The sequence below is a fragment of the Sinocyclocheilus anshuiensis genome, unplaced genomic scaffold, assembly GCF_001515605.1.
Source record: "Sinocyclocheilus anshuiensis isolate Anshui unplaced genomic scaffold, SAMN03320099.WGS_v1.1 scaffold648, whole genome shotgun sequence".
NCBI classification, from domain to species: Eukaryota; Metazoa; Chordata; class Actinopteri; order Cypriniformes; family Cyprinidae; genus Sinocyclocheilus; species Sinocyclocheilus anshuiensis.
In genome coordinates, this window is record NW_015557156.1 from 312468 (window position 1) to 334274 (window position 21807).

The following is a 21807-nucleotide window of genomic DNA, read 5'->3' on the forward strand; positions in this document are numbered from 1 at the left end:
CAAAATCGACGCGTTTCAGAAAGGCGGGGCATAGAGGAGAAACAATAATGTACAGTATGTGGAAAATAATGTGTTTTTTGAACCTTAAACCGCATAAACACATTTCATTACACCAAATACACAAAATAATGTTCTTTTTAGCAGCATCATATGACCCCTTTAAGACCGGCAGAAAACCCTGCATGAATCACAACACTCAAAAAAAGGGCGGGGAAAAAATGCACTTTATCTCATGTTTGCTAGTGTAGGTGGTTCGTCATTTTCAAATGCGATAGAGCATTAACATTTTTAGCACCACTCACTGGACAATTCATTTGATGCATTTTAATTATGAGAACTGCTGAGATACATACAACCAATGTAATAAAACACTGCCAGATTCACATGCATCTGTTTCAGTTTAAAATGTCCACTGAGTAAACGCTAAAAGCATGTTCATTTCACTTTGGAAGTTGTCGCAAAGCATGCAAGAAGCAACATAGTACAATTTCGCAGAAATGTCACAGGCATGTTTTTCCAGTAAACTTGGGTTGTTATCTGGACTTTTTTTTTTTTTTTACCTACCAATTCGTTAAAAAGCAGCTATCACACTGCTAGTGTCAACTAGCATGTTGAAAAGATGCCTATAGCACGAATCCTGACAGCCGTGCTAGAGCTCACAAACCAATGAGAAATCTGTCAGCAGGGCACCTGGAGCAGGGCACGCAGCCCTCCGCAGGGAGAGGAAACACATCTTTGTTCAACTAGCCTTGAATGTGGACGGCTGAAACGGTAACAGGAAGCTGCATTGATGCGATTGCTTAGTGTTTGTAGTCTTGACCTGACTGCATGTTCATTTCCCACATTTGTGCATGCAGAGAATTTCAAACACAGCATTAGCCATTGGCAGCTTAATACCAGCATTCTACTGTAATAAACACCTCCAAACAATAACAACATTTTCAGATATCTCTATGGCAACTGCTCATTTTTTCTCCAACCTAGAGGTTAAATCCTGCTGGTACTGATTGTACTTCTAAACTCATCTGGACTTCACGCCGTTCCTGGCATCTAGTTTTAATAATGTCTCTCTTTCAAAATCTGTGCTTTGCTGTCAACAATATGCACAGGCATACATCTGAGGACTTTGAAACACCTGAGCTTGTTAATTGTTGATCTGTTGACACTTAATGTTAAGTCTGGCTATGTACTGTAGTTCAAATACACTTTCACTGCAGTACATTTCTAGAAAGTATGCATGTATTTGTATTTGATTATTTGAGTGCACTTAGCACATGACAGGCTTGTTTGCAATCTGTCCTCTAACATGACATGCTAACGCTACGTCATGTCTATGACAGACATCTAGTTAATCTCCTACTTGCAAAGTTGACATGCTCTACATTAGCATGACATCAGTAACTGTTGTTGAAAGCCTGTTCCCTGCATGTCATCCTCACACCCCACATTTAGGTACATGTTGAATGATCTGACCTGATTCTTGATAACACAGGCATATTTCTCAGATTTTTCTTGGAGTGAAAAACAAGTCTTTTGAGTTAAACTGAGAGACACAGTACAAAAAAAGTTTCTTATTGTATCACATAATCCATATTGTCTATTTTGAATACCAGTGGTTGTTTTGTGCGCCAGCAAAAGCAAAGCTCTTTGTGGAGGCTTCACAAAACAATCTAGGAGTCCAACGGACTGCCATTTATTACAGTACAATGTCTTGTGACCTAAATGAGGCAGAGATTATACAGTATATACAATAGCGGCAATGTGGTGCGTGTGTTTGAATGCCCTGTGATTATGTAAATGCAAAGCATGTTATAACAAAGATATACCTGCGGTTAAAACAGTGAATACTTTTCCCGCATTTGAACAAGGCAGAATTCAAGCGCTGTGGTTTTCTAATTTATGCTGCTAGCCTAAAAATGCATTGCAGGTTTTTTAAAAATATGAACAATTAGAGAAAACTAAGAACACAAGACAAAGAAGCGGTTAACCGTCTTTAGGGAGTGTGTTACTTTTCAACAATATCTAAGATTTTATTCTGTTGTGCATTTATCAACATTAATGTTTTATCCACATATCTTAATGCGGTAACACTTTACAAAAATGGTACATGAATAATACCTGAATTAATACTTACTTTAGCATGAACTCATGATTAGTGAAGAGATGAGCTAATCATGCACCAATGAAGAGCTACCCGCAAAGGGTTAGTTCATCCAAAAGTGAAAATTCTGTCATTAATTACCCACCCTCATGTCATTCCAAACCTGTTCATTTTCGGAACACAAATTAAGATATTTTTGATGAAATCCGAGAGCTTTCTGACCCTGCATAGACAGCAACACAACTACCACGTTCAAGGCCCAGAAAGGTAGTAAGGACATCGTTAAAATAGTCCATGTGACATCAGTGGTTCAACCGTAATTTTATGAAGCTATGAGAATACTTTTTGTGCGCAAAGAAAACAAAAATAATTAATTTATTCAACAATTCTTCTCTTCTCTGTCAGTCTTCGACAAGCATTCACAAGAGTACCACAATGCATGCTACTCCTTTAAAGGGATAGTTTACCCAAAAATGACAATTTTGTCATCGTTTACTCATTCTCATGTTGTTCCAAACCTGTATGAATTTCTTTCTTTTGTAGAACACAAAATAAGATATTTTGAAGAGTGTTGGTATCCAAACTTGGTTGCTGCTAACCAATGACTCCCATCCTCCAAAATATATTTTTAACCAAAGAAGGGTGAAAGGGGGAGAAAATGATGACAGAATTTCATTTTGGCTGAATAATTCCTTCAGTCAAGGCCTAATACAGTATAGCTGCCTTTTTTTAATAAATTTATGAAATTAACATATTAAATTATTAAACATTCATAACAGCGAAACATTAAATTAGCTCATTTTAAATGTTCTTGCATTAGTTTGTGTCACTCTCTAGGCTGAGTAAGTTTCGACTTCCTGTGCATTTACTTCATCAGCAGAGCCCTGGTTCATATTTCTGACTTTATTACTTCTCTGGGGGCAGCTCTTCTACGAGCATTGATTCACTGCGGCTGTTTTCTGCAGTCCGGCCCGGTTTCTATTCTCCTTAGGCCAGAGACACCAAAATAGTGTTTGTGGAATTTGACCGTAGTACTGCAGAACCCAGTGCTTTTGTGTGTGTGACTGCCTGTGTATGTCTGAGTGTGTGTAAGTGTGTGTGTGTTCACTGGGGGGTATGAGAGGAATTTGAAACGTTTAGTGTGGCGGTTGTAACAACGCTGCCAGGTCTTGGTGAGTGACACTGTAAATGGGCAGCATATGAAAACACAGGATTCCAATGAAGTCTGTGCGTGAATCCAAACATAATATGAATGTGTGAACGTGTGTGTATGTCACAAACAGTGCAAGACAGCCCTGAGGGCAGATTCCAAAAGGTGAAATCACATGGTATGATGACATGTATGCCTGGAAACAATAGAAAACAGAAACAATGTAACATTTTCTCACAGGTGCCGTATGTACAGGTGCATCTCAATAAATTAGAATGTCGTGGAAAAGTTCATTTATTTCAGTAATTCAACTCAAATTGTGAAACTCGTGTATTAAATAAATTCAATGCACACAGACTGAAGTAGTTTAAGTCTTTGGTTCTTTTAATTGTGATGATTTTGGCTCACATTTAACAAAAACCCACCAATTCACTATCTCAACAAATTAGAATACTTCATAAGACCAATAAAAAAAACATTTTTAGTGAATTGTTGGCCTTCTGGAAAGTATGTTAATTTACTGTACATGTACTCAATACTTGGTAGGGGCTCCTTTTGCTTTAATTACTGCCTCAATTCTTTCCACGACATTCTAATTTATTGAGATGCACCTGTACTGTAAACCAGGTTCGAAATTGAACAGGGGCCTGGAGCAAAAATGGCATCAGAATGAACACAAATGAACCAAATTCCAGATAAGGGGGCAAAAATGCCTCTGCATAATTAAACAAGCAAAATCTATTACTGCTGGAATGATTAAAATGAATGAAAAGTGTCAATTACAACATTACATTTACTGTAGATTTGCAAACGTTGCATCAGAATTCTATTTATGTGTTTTTTGCAGAGTTGTGCATTATAACCAATCACACATGTTTCTGTTGAGCTTATGAATGCAGTGGCCAATCAGAAGCCTTCAGATTAGTCACTGCTGAATTTGCCAAAGTTTTTTTTTTTGTGCTTACTGCATACGTTTACTTATTAATTGTGCACTCATCACACAAATTCTCTCATTATAAACAACAAAGTGGAGGTAGGATGCAAGTAAAACTTTCGTTTTTCAGCGTAGTCAGCTTTACTTATTATAATGGGAGTTGTGCACAATTACTTTTGTAATTGTAATTGGTTGAATTTAATTGTTTCATTTGTACACAGCAGTCATAAATTTTGAGTTCCCAGTAGAAACCTTTTAACTGGAATGAACCCTCAAGTCAGAGTTCTAACCACAACAACCCCTTCTTCAGAATCCAACATGGCGGCTCATTGCATCAACAGAAGTGAAACAATAGAAATACATTGTTTCCTTAGCACTTCTGTTTATCTGTATCTCAATAAACTCAGTGCTGCACACAGTACTATCCAACCTCTATCTGTGGACATAATGCTGTGGCCTTATCTGAGCAAATTCCACTCTTGTTATTGACAGGTATTGGTAATAATGGACACGTCCATCTTAGGTTTCCGATTTGTGTACTGGAACGCAATCAACTTGGGTCATTCCCAACTCCGACGTCTGACTTCCAAGGTAAATGCAGGTAAATACAGATACTTTTATATAAAGTTCTGTCCTAAAACACTAGATGGCGCAGGCTGATATAATCACATTACTCACATGGCGCAGCTGGTTTTAGTTGCATCAACAGCCAGTGAGCTTGCTGTTCAACATTCAAATACTTGGCTAGTGTTTGCTGTAGTAGTTGCAGTGCACTTAAGAAACCCTCCACCTTCCCCAGCTCCACCTGTATAGATCTGGTACAGGTTATTTCATGTATGGTGGATATTTCATGTATGTAACTCTATATTTGCAGCAGCAGTTTTTCCTACATGCTCACAGCAACATGTCTCTGGATGTATTGGCAGTAGCAAGTCTCGGTACTTCCATCATTAACATTGTTACATATATTACCATGCTAAACTTTCCAAGAGTTGTCATGGCAGAAATAAAGTAACTATAAAAATTGCCCTTCGAAAAGTAAGAAATGCCAATGGAAATCAAATCCAGCGGGCAAATATTGCCCCTTAATGGAAAAGTTAATTTCTGACCCTGCTGTAAACTGTCCTCTGGTGCAACTTACAACGGCAATTGCAGTCTGAACTCATCAAAAAAGTACATATTATAGTAATTTCTGTCACAATCCAACTTCTTTTCAATTGACCCTCCGGGCTTGCAACTTAAAGTTCAACCACTGGTGTCATAACATTTCTTAAACTTCTCTAGGGAGGACCAGGGGTTGCTGGCCAGCAGACAGCTAACTGTGTCGGCCTCCCTGGACGTCTCTCTTACTTGTTTGGGATGTTATTGAGCTGCACAGGGCTGCTAGAAATGGATCAATGGCCTCTCTGTCAGGTGCTCCTCTGTGCTAAACGTTAGTCGCCCCATACAATAGAGTCTCTGTTCAGACAGGAACAAGCTCTTCACAACCTCCAAAGTAGAGACCTGCACGGGACGGATTTTTCAGTCCCGCTCCCGCAAGATTCTGTCCCGCGCCTGCCCGCTCCCTCAGAAATATATCTTATGTGGTCCCGCTCCCGCCCGCGACATTCAAGTTTTGACCCGCTCCCGCCCGCATAAAAGTAATCTATATAGATTTTTTTTCAGTAAATCGAAGAAATTTACATGAAATGGTTCTGTAACATCTCCTAAGCGGACAACATCCCAGCATAAACACTCCCGATAAAATATTTGTTATTTAGGCTAAGCATCAACATTCACAACAGAAAAGCAAGCATGGGCTGCTGCGTGCATGGTTTGGCATGGCAGTATGCGAGCAGCGCTTCCTTTATTATCACTAAAAACTTACATCTCATAAAGCTCTGTTATAACACAATAAATATATGCACAATGAATCTTTCACAATAAGCAATCATGGGCTGCTGCGTGCATGGTTTGGCATGGCAGTATGTGAGCAGCGCTTCCTTTATCATCACTAAAAACTGACTTCTCAGTTAATCGCGATCTCATGAAGCTGTTATAACACAATAAATGTATGCACAATGAATCTTTCACAATGTCTACACTTCGTGTGTTAAAATAAGACTATTCGTGAGCACGCAATTTCAGCACTGCGGTGAGTGGATTCTAACTTTCAGTAATCACCTCTGATTGGCCATTGCGCTCCAGAAATCAACAGCTGAGTCTGTGATTGGCTACATTGAGCAACCCTTTAAACATGTATTAATAGAAACTCTGCCTAGCTTGAGCATTAATCATTTTAATGTTATTAGTTGTTCTTTTTGCTTTTGTGCAACACAATCTATGTTTTAGACATTTTATGTTTAGATCATTTCTATTTTGCGGGAGTCCCGCAAATCATTTTGATCTTTTTGCTTTTGTGCAACAGATAAATAACAATTTGTATGTTTTAGACACTTTATGTTTAGATAATTTTTTATTTTGTAGGAGTCCCGCGAATCGTTTTATTCTCCCGCATCCCGCACACACACGAGTCTCTTCCCGCCCACACCTGCACTCGCCCATCAAGAGTTGTCCTGCACCGCACCCTGTTGCGTTGGGTCCCGCGGGAGTGCAGGTCTCTACTCCAAAGCTCTCCATCTGTAATATCCTCTGCATGGTTCCATACCCAGCCAAGACTCAAAGGAACTCATAACAGCAGTATCGGACCTTCATAGAAGCTCAAAAACACATTTTCAATCACTGTGGGGTTCAGGCACCTCAACTAACCTTAAAATGGAAGGCATGGAGGAGGAAGGAGGGTGTGTGTCTATGCAGTGCCTGCAGGACAGGCTCATGTCCATGATCTAATGAGTCAGATAACCTGACAGTGTCATCAGACCAGCTGCTGTTTCTGATACTGTTTGGTTTAACGTTTGTTTGGTAAGAGTCTCAGGCTGATTGCACACCCTCAGACCTCCCACTGACCATTCACTGACTGTCTGATGCATATTGCACACAAAAATACCAAAAGCTTTCTCAAACTGTCTACATCTGTTTTGCTGACTTTGAACAATTTCAAGGAGTCATGGTGTACAGATTTTACCAGGAAACAAAGTTTAGTTTAAAGGTTGTAATCTTTTAATATGTCAGTCACAATTAGAGTCAAATAGTTTTTTTTAAGCTAATTTTTACCTTTTACACACAAGTATTTTACCTTTTAACACAAGTAAAAATTTGCCAGTACAGTAAGAAAACTGTAGTGTAAGTTACACTGGCAACAAAATAAGGTCCCATTACTTAAAGGTAGTTAGTGAATTAACTAGCAGTAACAACAAGCAATACAGCATTCATTAATCTTTGTTAATGTTAGTTAATAAAAAGGTTAGCTGAGGATCATTAAATAATACTAAAAAATACATTTGGTTTTAATAATGTAGTAAATGTTGAAATTAACATTAACTAAGATTAACTAAAGAACTTACATTGTTACAGTTTTTTTATTACTTTACTGGATTTGTTTTACTTGTTTTGTTAAAAAAAGTTACTAAAAATCTGCCAGTGCAGTAAGACTATATAAAATTCTGATATAATTTACTCACATTCACGTTGTTTCGAATCTTCATGTTTTTTTTTTCTTCTGCTGAACACAAAAGAAGAATGTTTTTGAAGAAATTTTGAAGAATGTTACAATTGTTTTTGCCCCTACATTGGAAGTCAATAGAGACCAAAACAACATTTGTTCTTATTGACTTTCATATTAAGGGCAAACAACAGATTTTTCTAAATAATTTTTTTTTTCTGCAGAAGAAAAAAAAAATTACAGCTTTGGAGCAAATTTATAGTGAGCAAATTATGTCAGAATTTTCATTTTTGAATGATCTATCGGTTTAATATTTTGTGCAGAGTTGATTCACAAGTATGTTTACCTTTTTTAAATTATTTTTAGATATTTTAACTGGAACATTAAACAAAATACTTATTAAGGATTGGATTTTATGCAGTGGTGTCTATTCCTGTTGGGCTGTTTGTGTTCAGCATGTAAATGACCTGAAATATCATGGGAAAAACAACAAATACAACAGTGGTTGGTCTTTACCTGTTGTTGACAGACAGCCAGAAGTCTGATTTTGCGAGACTACTTGGATGTTATCAAAAGTACCTAAAGATTTTTGGGGGAAGGCTGGTCGTAGATTGGAAACTGCAACCCTCTACATTGCGAGTAAATCACTCGTATATGCGACTAAACCTTTACTCTGGGTGACTAAATGATGTCTAATATTAATCAATGGCTAATCAATTCTCATATTTTACTCGCCAGTGTGTGAGTTGGAGGCTAAGCATAAGTTTAGCACAGATATATTTTCACTCACAGAACACTCTGACTGAGCGCTTCAGAGTTTCACTCTCCATCATGCGATCTGTGCTATTTTCCAGTTCATCTGAATGGATGCGCAGCGCACCTGTATTTGACGTACCGTAAACTCTAGTGTGAAGGAGCATGACTCTCCGTAGCTTTGTCTCACACACATGCAGAGAGAGAGAGAGAGAGAGAGAGAATTGACGCGCTACACGCTTTCTCCGGTAGTGGGCGGAACTAATACGCAAACGGCAATCTTATTGGCTGGCGCTCACCTATTATCGTCCCTGTTTTGATTTCAGCAAATCCGTTCGAGCGAACGCTGATAACCATTATTAATATTTATGAACCCAGCAGATAATAATAATAGTAGTAGCAGTAGTATTATCTTTTAATAATAATAATGAATTACTATTATCCATGACCAACAATATCTTAAGCATCACCACCAGTCCTGTGGAATCGTGTGTGTGTGTGTGTGTAAAATGGTATATCAGTCTGGCGAGTAAACTAAAAAATGTACTAGCCAATAGCGATTATATTGCCAAGTTGGGTGTAGAGGGTTGCTAAATCTAGACTGTTGGGCTTTTGCTTATTGCTTATTTTTTACTAAAGAAATGTGTAGCCAATGGCAATTCAATTGCCAAGGTGTCCGTAGAGGGTTGAACTGGGTTCTTGCACAAGCACTAAAACAAGATGAGTCAATAAGTCATACAGTGAGCTAACCATCAAGCTGGGATTCTCACCACTAAAGGCGGGCGTACACGGTGCGATTCTGAACTCGTACGACAGAAAAAATCGCACCGTGTACGCCCGCCTTAAGTCTGTAGATGCTGCAAGTACTGCTATCCATCAGCTAAACAGGAGAGCCGGTGAGATTTAACAGTTTATTTCATGGTGAATTCCAGGTGTCAGATGGAATATTTCAAATATTCTGTGGCTCGCACTAGAATGTCTTAAGCTTCGCTTAATCAATTTAGGATGTTTGTCAAAGAGTGCAGGAAGTGCTTGGATGCGGAAAAAAAAAGGAAATGAAGGCACATTAGGAAAGGTCAGCCTTCATCAAAATGCATAAGACGACAGTTCAGCTAATTATAAACTGGAAAAGCTGTCAAATCCTGATTCATAAGAGGATTTCATATTTAAACAGTGCAACCAAATGCGCTTTAACGTTGCTGCAAGTCGTCAAAGGTTCGGCAAAATGTCACCCTCTGGGCTGTCTATAATCTTCTGAAGCCATACAGGATACCTTCCCTCAAATTCACTATCAATTACCATCGAAGATTATTTTTAGAGACTTTGTTATGCTCATTTTTCTTTATCAAGCCAAGCCACTAAGCTCTATTTGAACAGCTTGCGAGAAAAGCAAGGCCACGGATCAAGATGCGACTTCTGAGTCATCGCTAAACCACAAAACACCACTGCAGGCACAGCGTGCAACATGCATGTTAGCATTAGCACCATGTTACCATGACAGAACAGCTGTCAGGTGTCTTAAATTAATGATAAAGGGCTTGATTAAGTTTCCCTAAAGCTCATGTTTACTGAATTTGAAGTTTTTGAAGTCATGCTGCAAAGGATTGTCTCAAACATTTGTTATGGTTCTAACACGCTTGTGACTTCGAAGGGCGGAAAAAGAACTGTGTTGTGCTTATTTCCCTCTTTCTAGGCCACTTTCCCCTTTTCTCTCCCTCTCTCTCTGTACTGGTGGAATGCCCAGATTCTGTATGTTTTTAATTAAATCCTCTGTCTCTAAATCAAAAAACACCTCCAAGCTATTTTTCTACCAAGTGTATTTTCAGTCAAATGTTTTTCTTGTTCTTTTTTAATGATGCAATTAAACTGGGCATTTGAACAGTCTGAGGAGATTTCATGAAACAGCTGCGTCACTTTGTGCACTGCATTTTACCACTAAAAATGTACTTATTATTCACTAACCACCCGCAATCCAGTTCATCCAGACATTCCTGGCACTGGTATAACACTGCACTATGCAAATGTAAATAAAATCAATGTCATTATTTTCATGCAAACACATCTCCTTTCTATGTAAATTAGGCTTAAATCAAAAAATAAAAAGCATGTTTAGCACACTTTTGGCATATTAAAGAACTGGTTCAAGTACCTGGACTGCAGGTTGCTCAGAGGTTCTTGGTTAAGTTATGTGTGAAGTGCACACTTTGTCAATTATAAACATGTTTCAGATGTTTCCTCTAAATTTCCTCAAGAGAAATAAAAATAGACACACAAGAGTCAATTGTTGACATACAGAAAATTCTTCCAGAATGTAGTGAGCTGCCTATGCAGCATTTTAAGGCATTATACTGCAGGCATGCTCACAATGCAAAGGATGCTACTAAAAGTTGACATGTTAATTATGCAGCCCCCTAAGATATCTTAACCAGCTTCACGTACAATTTTTACGAAGAAAGCAATCCCAGAGCGCAGAGCTCAGTAAAAAAAAACAAAAAGGTGGACAAAGCAAGAAAAGTGTTGTATTGATTTGTGCCTGACAGACTAATTGTTAGCTTAGCAACAAACTAGCTACTGAAGTCAGTTATGAGCCAAACTGGATATTAATTCAAAATGTTCAGAATTTTGCTTTGATTGAGGCCTTTTATATAAAGATTTCTATTACCAGTCAAAATTGAAATAATTAAGATGTTTAATGTTTTTTAAAAGAAGTCTTTTTTCCTCACCAAGGCTGCATTTATTTGTTCAAAAATACAGTAAAAACGGTAATATTGTGAAATATTATTTCAATTTAAAATAAACATTTTCCATTTTAGTATATTTTAAATTGTGATTTATTCCTGTGATGCAAAGCTGAATTTTCAGCATCGTTACTCCAGTCTTGACATGATTCTTCAGAAATTAATCTGAAAAGCTGATTTGCAGCTCAAGAGACTATTCTTTTTATTTTTTATTCTTTTGAATACGTTTTTAGATTAGTAAGAATTAGATTTTTTTTTAAATGATACTTTTATTCAGCAAGGAAGCATTAAATTGATCAAAAGTCATAGAAAAGAGATTTATAATGTTACAAAAGATTTCTATTTCATATATTCTTTTGAACTTTCTACTTTTCAAAGAATCCTGAAAAATGGATCATGGTTATATATTAAGCGTGCAAATATTAAGCAGCAAAAACTGTTTTCAACATTGATAATAATAAGAACCACTATTAATACCACTAATGAGAACCAATAATAATTGACAATAATTAAAGGGGTCATATAATGCGATTTCAAGTTTTCCTTTCTCTTTGGAGTGTTACAAGCTGATTGTGCATACGAGAGAGACAGCGTCACATCACAGTAGAGTCAGCTGTCTTAAGCGGCTTGTGTACTGCATCATTACTGTGTCTGTTCCCCTTTCGGGCTTGAACTGATGGTAAAACTAATGACATTTAGTTTAAGTAAATGCAGTCTTGGTGAGCAAAAGAGAGCTCTTTCCAAAACATTATTATTATTATTAAACATATTCTAACCTTTTGACCTACAGTGCATAAATGCAGTCTTGGTGAGCAAAAGAGAGTTCTTTCCAAAACATTATTATTATTATTAAACATATTCTAACCTTTTGACCTACAGCCAATCCAATCAAACGCAGTAATGAGCTGGTAAGTGTGGAAAATTACAACCGAAGATGGAAATGCCCTTCTCCCCTTTATGAATGTTTAAAGTCAACATGAAATCAGAATTGATCCTATTTACTTTCTTAATGTTCCCTGTTTTATGGTCAATGATTTATCATCAGTGCATGTTATTCCAAAGAAGAAAATGTTTGTCTTTGTGATCTTTCAGTGACTTTCAGCTGATCTCACAGGATATTGGTTAATGTTAACCAAAGTTTGTTAATTTTAACCAATAGCTATAACTGTTAACCAATAGCTTTAAATAGCAAAGATTATGGCAATAATATTAAAAAGAAAAAGCCTTTTCAAACTATGTAGCATTTCAGAAGAAAAAAAAATAGAATCAATTCCTGATGGATAAAATCAATTTCAGACCTTTTATTCTCCCTGAATATCCAGCCTTACTCAGAAATACATCACAGTAACACAAAGTCACATCTGAAATCTGTGTGTGCAGAGTGCATGTGTTGCTCTGCTCTATTTTTATGTTAAATATGAACTTTTTCAGCCTATTAAAAACATCTGCTCTTTAGAACCAAAAGCACTGAGTCATTGTTTTGTCTCAGTGGAGTAAGTGTCTAATGTCTAACACACATATGCTTCTCCGCTGCCCTTGAGTTAGCTTTAGCAAAGACAAATCAACCAACAACACAAAGTGTCACTCAAAATATGATTATACAGTGTTGAGGAAACAAGGACTTGTTTTAAGACCTCTCCAGCTTGTTTGAAGTTCTTTCCTGATTTTCCTAAATAAACATAAACCTGTTTTACTCTCCTGGTTGAATCTCATGAAGTGCTGCCTCAGACATATTTCACCCCAAACTCTAAAGGAAAAATATGAAATTATATTTTTGAGATCAGTAAGATTTCTGTGCATTGTGACATTATGAAATTAGGCACATTTTCTCTCCCAATTCTCATTACTGCAGTGCCAAAAACTGTGAGTGTTATGTTAAATTAGCATAAATTAAATTCAGTGCGACAGATACTATCATAATGGGGAAAAAAGTTATGCAAAAAGTTAATAGTTTAATAAAATTATGTTGCAATAAGATAATCATGGCTAACTGCAAATACCACATTTCTGCAATGTGTAACCGAAAATTGCTTTTGCATGATGCTGCATTCATATGCACGCTGTCGGCCAGCAAAACATAAACACAAAATTGTACCCTCAAATAATATATCATTATTTTATTGCATTGCAGAAATGAGAATAAATGAGATGTTTTTGCATTATGGTGGGGTACTGCAAAGTTCTCCTTGACAACACTGGCTAATTATGCCTAATGGCTCAACCCACTTTACAGGGTAATTGACATCAAACTACACAGCGTGTTAAAAGACTTTACAACACAACACTCGTGAACTTGGGTGTGTGAAATGTGAGACAACATCTCATAGGGATCTCCTGCAAATCTTTGTAGCATGTCAACAAGATAATCGGCATAAAGAGGTGGTAGAAATGTCAGGAAACATTGACGGGATTCCACATACAAGTCAATAGAGCAGCTGAAGTAATCAACTAAGCAGATAATTAGTGGGGAAAGAGACATATTCTAACCTTTTGACCTACAGTGCAACCATGAACGCATCACTCATGTCAAATGTATGTGACTTGTACTGTATGTGAACATTACATTATATATTCAGAGTGTAAAATCTTGAAGTTTACTAAGCAAATTCAAAGGTGGAAAAAAACAGGTAACAAAAAACACCCAGATGGTGAGGCACCTGTTCTGACGGACCCTGACAGAGCCTTGGGCCTTTAGGCATTAAAAAGCACGTCACCTCTAGATGAATACAGCCGACATTCCACTTCTGCTGCACATCACCTAGATTCACAGGAACAAACAGCTCTGAAACTGAGACCTGAGAGCATGAAAATGAAGCTTTTATTTATTTATCACCTTTAATATTGCAGCATATTCAGCATCACTGTTGTGCCTGTACTCAACCAGTTTATTGCTGATACATGTGCTTAGACGACAGCGGTTTAACATTACAGTGTTAAAGTGAACTTCTGTTTCGGCAAAACTTTTCCAGACATTTTCCTCTACCAACACACCCAGTAATATTGCAAAATTATAGTCTTGGCCTGAGACAGCGTGTCCACATACCAAAAGTTCCAATCTGATTGGCTAGATGCTATACAATTCCAGTCAAGGTGCACAAGACTTTATCTAGAGATGCACAGATATTTCAGCTCGAGAATTAACGGTAAGCCCATAGCTACTTTCATATCACGAGAAAAGATAAATGGCCAATATTAAAATTTAATACTATTTTAAATTAATAAAATCATAGTAACACTTTACTTACAGTACATATAATGCATTATAAAAGTACTTAATGCATTAATTCTGAATTGTAAAAAGCTTAAAATAAAATATTCAAAAAATTATGAATTGTAATGAATCTTACAATGCACTGTATGATTTCATGAATAACTTTAACCACAGTTATAATACATTGTAATACTTATCACCTTTGGAAAGAATAATGCATTAAAACACTACAAAACCAATTTCAGATGTAACAACTAATCTGCAAATATTATAATGCAAAATGCATTGCAATTATTTATGGGTTGCAATTATTTATGAAAAAATATAATGCATAATGTACATTATGAATGCCTTTATAATGCATTATACATGAATTGAAATTTATAATAAACATTTAAAATTAAGCATTAAAATATAAATATAAAAATAATTTTAAATACTTATGAAAAGTTAACAAGTGAGGCATAATAAAATTACAATGTACAATTTAAAAACAATATATTGATTTTGAGATTTGCTAACAATTACTTTTAATAGTGCTATTAAATTAATGTTTTTAAGATATTTTTAACTTCAAGTTAGCATTAGATTATGGCAAAGTTAATCTAAATATAATCTAAAAAAAATATGGTAAACAGACAACTGAATATCTAATACTGAGTAATATAATAAATTAAAAGAAAAAAAGACTAAAAACACTAATATTGTGCATTAAGCAATATGGCACCAATTTTTATCACTTTGCCAATAAGCTAAGTAATTTTTAGTTTTTAAATGTCAATCACAGAGTCCTTGACCAGAATGCTGTAATGTCGTTCTGCAATCTTTTTTATGCCATGTCAGAAGTCTGACTATCCAAAACCAGCCGTATTAGGACATCACAGGTCAAATAAGGATTTTAAACACAATAACCTTCAGCATACTGTGAATATCTACAGATAAGTTACTAATACGGCTATCTGACATTTATCCGAGCTTCTTTTTAAGCTCCAGTGTCAATTATTCATTCTGACTTTAATGAACAGAGACTCAGTAAGCCACAGTCGATGATTAAACATCTCTTTCCCCAACGGGATCTCAAAGCACACTTTCATAATGAATCATTTCGGGATATTCCACCAGATATTCTCGTGATCACGGCAGGCAGGCAAAGTGACATGTAACAGCATGTTACTGTTGTTGTCTGGGATTAGTGATTTTCTAAAACAGGTTTAGGGAAGAATGCAAGAGAAAGAGTTGACAGGAGAAAAGACAAACGGTTTTAAGATATTGAACAAATTAGCAGACAATGTCAATATCTGTAGAAAATGAAGCATGCAAACAAGGTGCAACAAAGGTTCATCTAAAACATTTCACAGCATTAAATTAGAGCATTTTAAGCATGTCTTTAACAGCACCAGCTGAATATAAATCATAACACACTGCTATTCATAAATAATTACAAGCATCCCTATCTGCCCTTCATGCAGGCAGTGGAAATTAATCAGGTAGCGTTCGAACAGCAAGCCTGCTTTCAAAATATTCATAGTTTGCATTACTAATTCCCAGCTCCATACGGCAGAGATGACAGAAGAGCTGTGACCTCATATCCTTCACGCTCTGCAGGGTATCTGAGCATCTGCTGGCTTTAAAGCCTCTTCATGAGGCGTATTCATCGTTCATGCATCAAATTGTAGAGTTCAAGACAAAGTGTCTTTTGATCGGTGTCTGATAGGTCAATATAGGTCACCTTATGGTTGAGTATTTAATTGGTATGGTCAAACCCTGGAGAAGGTTGTCTAAACGTGGTTGGGTTCTCTTAACCGATGCCCAGCATGTTCCTGTAGATCTACTGTACAGTACCTACCTGCAGAGTTCAGTTCCAACCCTGACCAAACACAGTTGTCTGTAATTATCAAGTGCTCCTGAAAATCTTAATGAGTTGGTTCAGGTTTGATCAGGGCTGGAGCTGAACTTTGCGGGAAGATAGAGCTCCAGGAACAGGATTGGGCATCCCTGTCTTAACTAGTTATAGGTTTTTGTAATGGCATGTTGCTGTTGCTGTCTGGGATTAGTGATTTTCTTAAACAGGTTTAGGGAAGAATGTGAGACCAGCCTAATCCTGCCTAAACCAAACCCACTGATTGCCATCAGCACACAGGGAACATATCAACCATGTCATTATACTCTGTCAAACGTGATTATTGACCTTCCTCACATACTTGTGTCCACTTATAGATGGCCTTGCTTCGTTTAAGCGGCTGAAATTGCAGCTGTGCTCTGTTTACCTGCACTTAGAAATACTGTGAAGACTGAGTGTGAGGAATTTGTGCAAACCCAACTATGCACTCGACATACTGCACTAATAGTCCATTAAGTAATAATTACGTAGTCCATTGTCAAACCCTGGAGAAGGTTGTCTAAACGTGGTTGGGTTCTCTTAACCGATGCCCAGCATGTTCCTGTAGATCTACTGTACAGTACCTACCTGCAGAGTTCAGTTCCAACCCTGACCAAACACAGTTGTCTGTAATTATCAAGTGCTCCTGAAAATCTTAATGAGTTGGTTCAGGTTTGATCAGGGCTGGAGCTGAACTTTGCGGGAAGATAGAGCTCCAGGAACAGGATTGGGCATCCCTGTCTTAACTAGTTATAGGTTTTCAGTGGCTGATGCTTACACCAATATCCAGGGCCATAACCACAAACATTAGTGAGGACATGCAATTATAAATATGGTGTTTCAATGACCAATTCTTAAACTATTATGTTTGGTCTTCTCACAATATTTGGTTGCATCATTGACAACATATAGAAATCAAAGTTGCCACTGGCCGATATAATGCTGATATTGCAACTAAACATAACAAGTCAGTCTTGACATTTAAAATGAGTGACATTTGCAGAAAAAACCCGAATTATTTTCAGAAACATGCACAAAAGCTTTCTTGTGCACATTAATATGTTTTCTTCAAATGTCACTTTAGAGGCTTCATACATTTTACACAATATTTACTCAAAATTTACTAGCAATTTCAATTATTCTTTAACAAAATTATTAACAGAGGAGTCACTATGTCCAAGCAGTTATGTTTATTGGCTGATGAGATAATTCCCAGTATCTCAAATGACCAAATATTGGCCAATTCATTGGTCTCACCAATATATCGGTCTATCAATACTTTAACCCAAGGCTGCATCAGAAGGACTGTGATAAGTTTATTGTAAAGCACTTTTAGTATCTAGAAAAAAAAACTTCATAACATTCTATTATCGAACTACACAAAGTTGTAGTCAAGTTAGATCCAATTCACCAAGATTTACTCACTTATAAAACTAACACAGCACAGAGCAGAACCTCTGGGCCACTGAGCCCACCAGTAAAAATAGACAGAGACGCTCAGTAAACTTCAGATTTATTACCTGCAGGCCATTGAGAAGGGTGTGTTAGCTTCCCAAGGCCCAGCAGCTTCTCTTATATGAGATAATAATAAGCTCTGAGTGACAGCGAGTCCAGTGGAGATGTGATGGCATTCTACTGCATATTTTCACAATGAAATTAAGATGGGATTCAGGCAGTTTGATTTGAGCTCACCTTCACCCTTTACCTACACCGAGAAACTATTATGAAGAAGGAAGACTGTAAACATACTGAAATAAACAATATCTCAGTTTTCAAATGAAATGAACATGACATCTGTGCCATACGAAAATAAGAGGCTATATATCTCTCCTTTTGTATTCCAGGGAAGAAAGACATTTAGGTTTTTGGAACAACATGAGGGTATAAGAAAATTATGGCAAAGCTTTCATTTTTGGGCTAACTATTTCTTTAACAACTTTTGTATGTGTGTACAAGCAAAAATTCAGCAGTGTGATGTCGTCGCATTGCCCTCCTGTGGTTTTCCACAATGGTTTGCCATCAAAAGTAAACACGTCTCCAACAGCTAGCCAATTCTTTAGCCAGCAGGACGCTGTGAAACGGTCCAAGCGCACACTGAGAGATGAGTACTAAGACAGCAGCGAGGGATGATGGGGGAAATACTCAGTGTAAAATTACACACTGAGCAACAGCGTCTTTGGCCTCAGGCTGTTGTGCAAAGAGGTTCTCTGGAAGGCTGCATGTATAAACAACAATTTAGCATCCAAACAGAAATGCATCTAATAGCACAACACAGTTCTCAAAGTAGATCTGTTCGCACCATCCCATGTGGAAAAGAAACAAAAGCTTTTAAACTCTTAGACAGGTTGCCTCCAGAGATTTCTGGGTTATTTTTTTCTGATTATGGTGACTGTGTACCATTGGGGGTGCATTTAGATTGATTGTAGCCTTCTCTCATCTCTCTTAAATTATCCTGGCAAACATACATGTCCAACGCCTACAGACCAACCCCGAGAGGAACCCAAAGAACTGGAACATCTCACCAGCAGCAGCAGCCCTCCATCTGAATTTGCATATCACAGATTTCACACCAATAAACATCAACCCATCAGTCTTGTTTTGTTAGGATTTGGATGTGCCACATTATTGAATGACTATGCAGAACTACTGAATTGTATACACTCTTAAAAATAAAGGTTCCTAAAAGTGGTTTTCACAGCAAATGTCATGTAAGAACCAATTTGGGTTCCCCAAAAAACATTTCAGCAAACAGTTCTTGAAACCATTTTTATGTAAAGAACTAAAGAACTTTTTCCACGATAAAGAACCAATGGAAATGTTCCTTGGAAGTTAAATGTTCTATTTGGAACCTCAGATTCCAATAAAGAACTAATATTTTTAAGAGTTTACTGTAGCGTCTACAAATGTCTTTAAAGAAAATTTCAAGTTGTTCTAACTTCAACAATGAAATCTAAGTTATCCAATATCTAACTGTGCCATTTGCAACACCAAACAGAATTGCTAAAACACTGATTGTTTTCAAACATGTTTCCCTGAACACTCCCCCATCCACCATTGATCCGAAAAACTGTCCTGTCTCAAACTCATGCTATTGGTTCAGTTATTGTTGCTACATCAGGCTCAAACAACAATTTAACAATTTCAATGTTTTAACATCAAACAAATACACACTTCAGCCTTAAATTTTTATCACAAGAGAGAAGCAATTAATAACTGTCTGTCAAAGTGTGTCCTGCTTTAAATCCAGAGGCAGATCAATGCTTCAGACTGCACAGGTCATTTTTCTTGGTGTAATTGAGTATTTGATGGCATAGTGACTCCATGGCAGTGAGGCATTTCCCTTCAGCAAACTGAACATCCATCATCTAGAGGTCTAGGAAGGAACAATTCAGAGCATCTTCACCAGGACACGATGGCCAAGTGAGACCGTTCCTTCTCTATACTCAATTTTCTCTTGCTGACTGTCTGCACTTTTATTTTCATTTTCTAAATCTCTGTACTTTTGACTCTGCTGGACCTGAACTGCACTTTAAAGTTCCTCCCTTCATCCAGATGGAATTAGTTTAAATCACTTGAAAAGGTTGCAACCACAATGACAAGGACGGTTTCCAGCTCTGCTACCAATTGTTTTAGGCCTGTTTATTCCTCAGTTCCAGATAAAACCTCTTTTTGTCAATGGTAAGCAGTTCTTGCACAGACAAGCGCGCAGACAACTTGAGGGGTGAGGAAAACTTCAGATGGATTCTCTTTTTCTCTCCAATCATTCAGTTCAGTGAATTCTAAGAGCTCCATTTTGTTCTTTGTATTGACACACTCATATATTTACAATGTCCAAATTCTGTGTGTGCATGCCTTTAAAAATGACTGCAGCATGAAATTGGGTTGGCAACTAATCCTGCAAAGTATCTGCAGATATATTCTTACTTTAAATGTGGAATATGTAAACTTGGTACTTATTTAGATGTTATAATACTTTTGTTCTGCTATGGATTGCACAGACAGAACCGATCAAGTACTGTACTGATCCTTGCATCAAACAACAATTGATAGCCTGTGAAAACTAAACTGATGTATTTAGTTCTGTTACCACGTAGGCTGATGGGATTAACTGCACAGGGTGTTGCAAACTCCTGCTTTAAAAATGGAGACACCTGCTTGGCACGTCAAGTTATATCAAGCCATGTGAGATTAACTTTAAACAAAGTATTATTTGTGCATTGAATATTAAACCCCTTAAAACAGCCAGAATAACTATCATCTCAATGACAGCATAGTCTAAAAAGTGTGCCTTTGAACACTTCTGTAGTTTTACTGTAGCAAGAATAGTAAAGACTGAGGCATAGTAATAAAACTGTGGTAAATGTTTGTGTTACTTGACACTGTCAAGCCAGGTTTCATATACCTGCTGTAGGCAATTTACAAATGTGTATGCAATATGAAATTGCAACTACCAATGACTGTGTGATTTTGTTTTTGGTAATTTTTATTTTTAAAGATCACATTTCACTTTTGTTCAACTCAGTGACATGACACTATTATTATTATTATTATTATTATTATCTATTTCACTTCTCAAAAATACATTAAAGGGTTAGTTCACCCAAAAATGAAAATTAGGCTGTGTTTTACTCACCCCCGAGGCATCCTAGGTGTATGTGACTTTCTTCTTTCAGACGAATCCAGTCAGAGTTATATTAAAAATGGTCTTTGATCTTTCAAGCTGTTTAATGCCACTCAGCGGGTGTTGCAGTGCATCAGTCCAAAAGAACTTAAATAAAAATCGCCCAAACGCAGCCTAATTTTCATTTTTGGGTGAACTAACCCTTTAAGAAACCCTATTTTATTACAAAAACATAAAATAAAAATCAATAAAACCCTTTTGTGATTGTGATTAACATTTTCAAATCCTGTTTTTTTTTTGGTAGGACCTAGGTGGTGTAACTGTTCAACAAGAAAAAAAGTATCTAAAATTATCCTTGTTCATTAAAACAACAAAGCAGTTGCTGTTATAAAAGATTTTATGTTTTAAAACATTTGTCTGCCAAATCCAAGTCAGTGTGTTACAGCAGTGTATAACAGCAGTTACAAACAGTTTATAACAGCAGTTGCTGTTATAAAAGATTTTATGTTTTAAAACATTTGTCTGCCAAATCCATGTCAGTGTGGCCTAACCAATATGCAAGTGGCCAAAAATAAATAAATGAAATAAGTCATTGAGAGGACTCCCCTATGGTTGTGCATCTCACTATCTCGCTCTCTTCCTCTCTCTCTCTCTCTACATATCATAGGCTACATTTAGTCCATGTCATGCAGAGACACGTTTTGTGTTTAGTAGTTTTTGCTTAAAGGGGTCATATGATGCTTTTTCAAAGATCGTTATTTTGTGTATTTGGTGTAACAGAATACGTTGACATGCTTTAATGTTCAAAAAAACACATTATTTTTCAAATACTGTACATTATTGTAGGTCCTCTATGCCCCGCCTCTCTCAAACGCGTCG

General features: G+C 36.9%; 1 protein-coding gene across 4 annotated transcripts in view; it reads right to left on the bottom strand.

Annotated features, from left to right (window-relative positions):
• Positions 1-21807, bottom strand: part of LOC107678193 (paralemmin-3-like) — a 50416-nt gene that overhangs the window by 27169 nt on the left and 1440 nt on the right. For 2 of the 4 annotated variants that reach the window (XM_016473384.1, XM_016473387.1), the window contains exon 1: positions 7746-7779. The exons of the other annotated variants lie outside the window; for them this stretch is intronic. In XM_016473384.1, the coding sequence (XP_016328870.1) occupies positions 7746-7747 (2 nt within the window). In that variant the 5' untranslated portion in view covers positions 7748-7779. Of the gene's footprint in view, positions 1-7745; positions 7780-21807 lie in introns of those variants that run through there. 4 annotated transcript variants of the gene reach the window in all.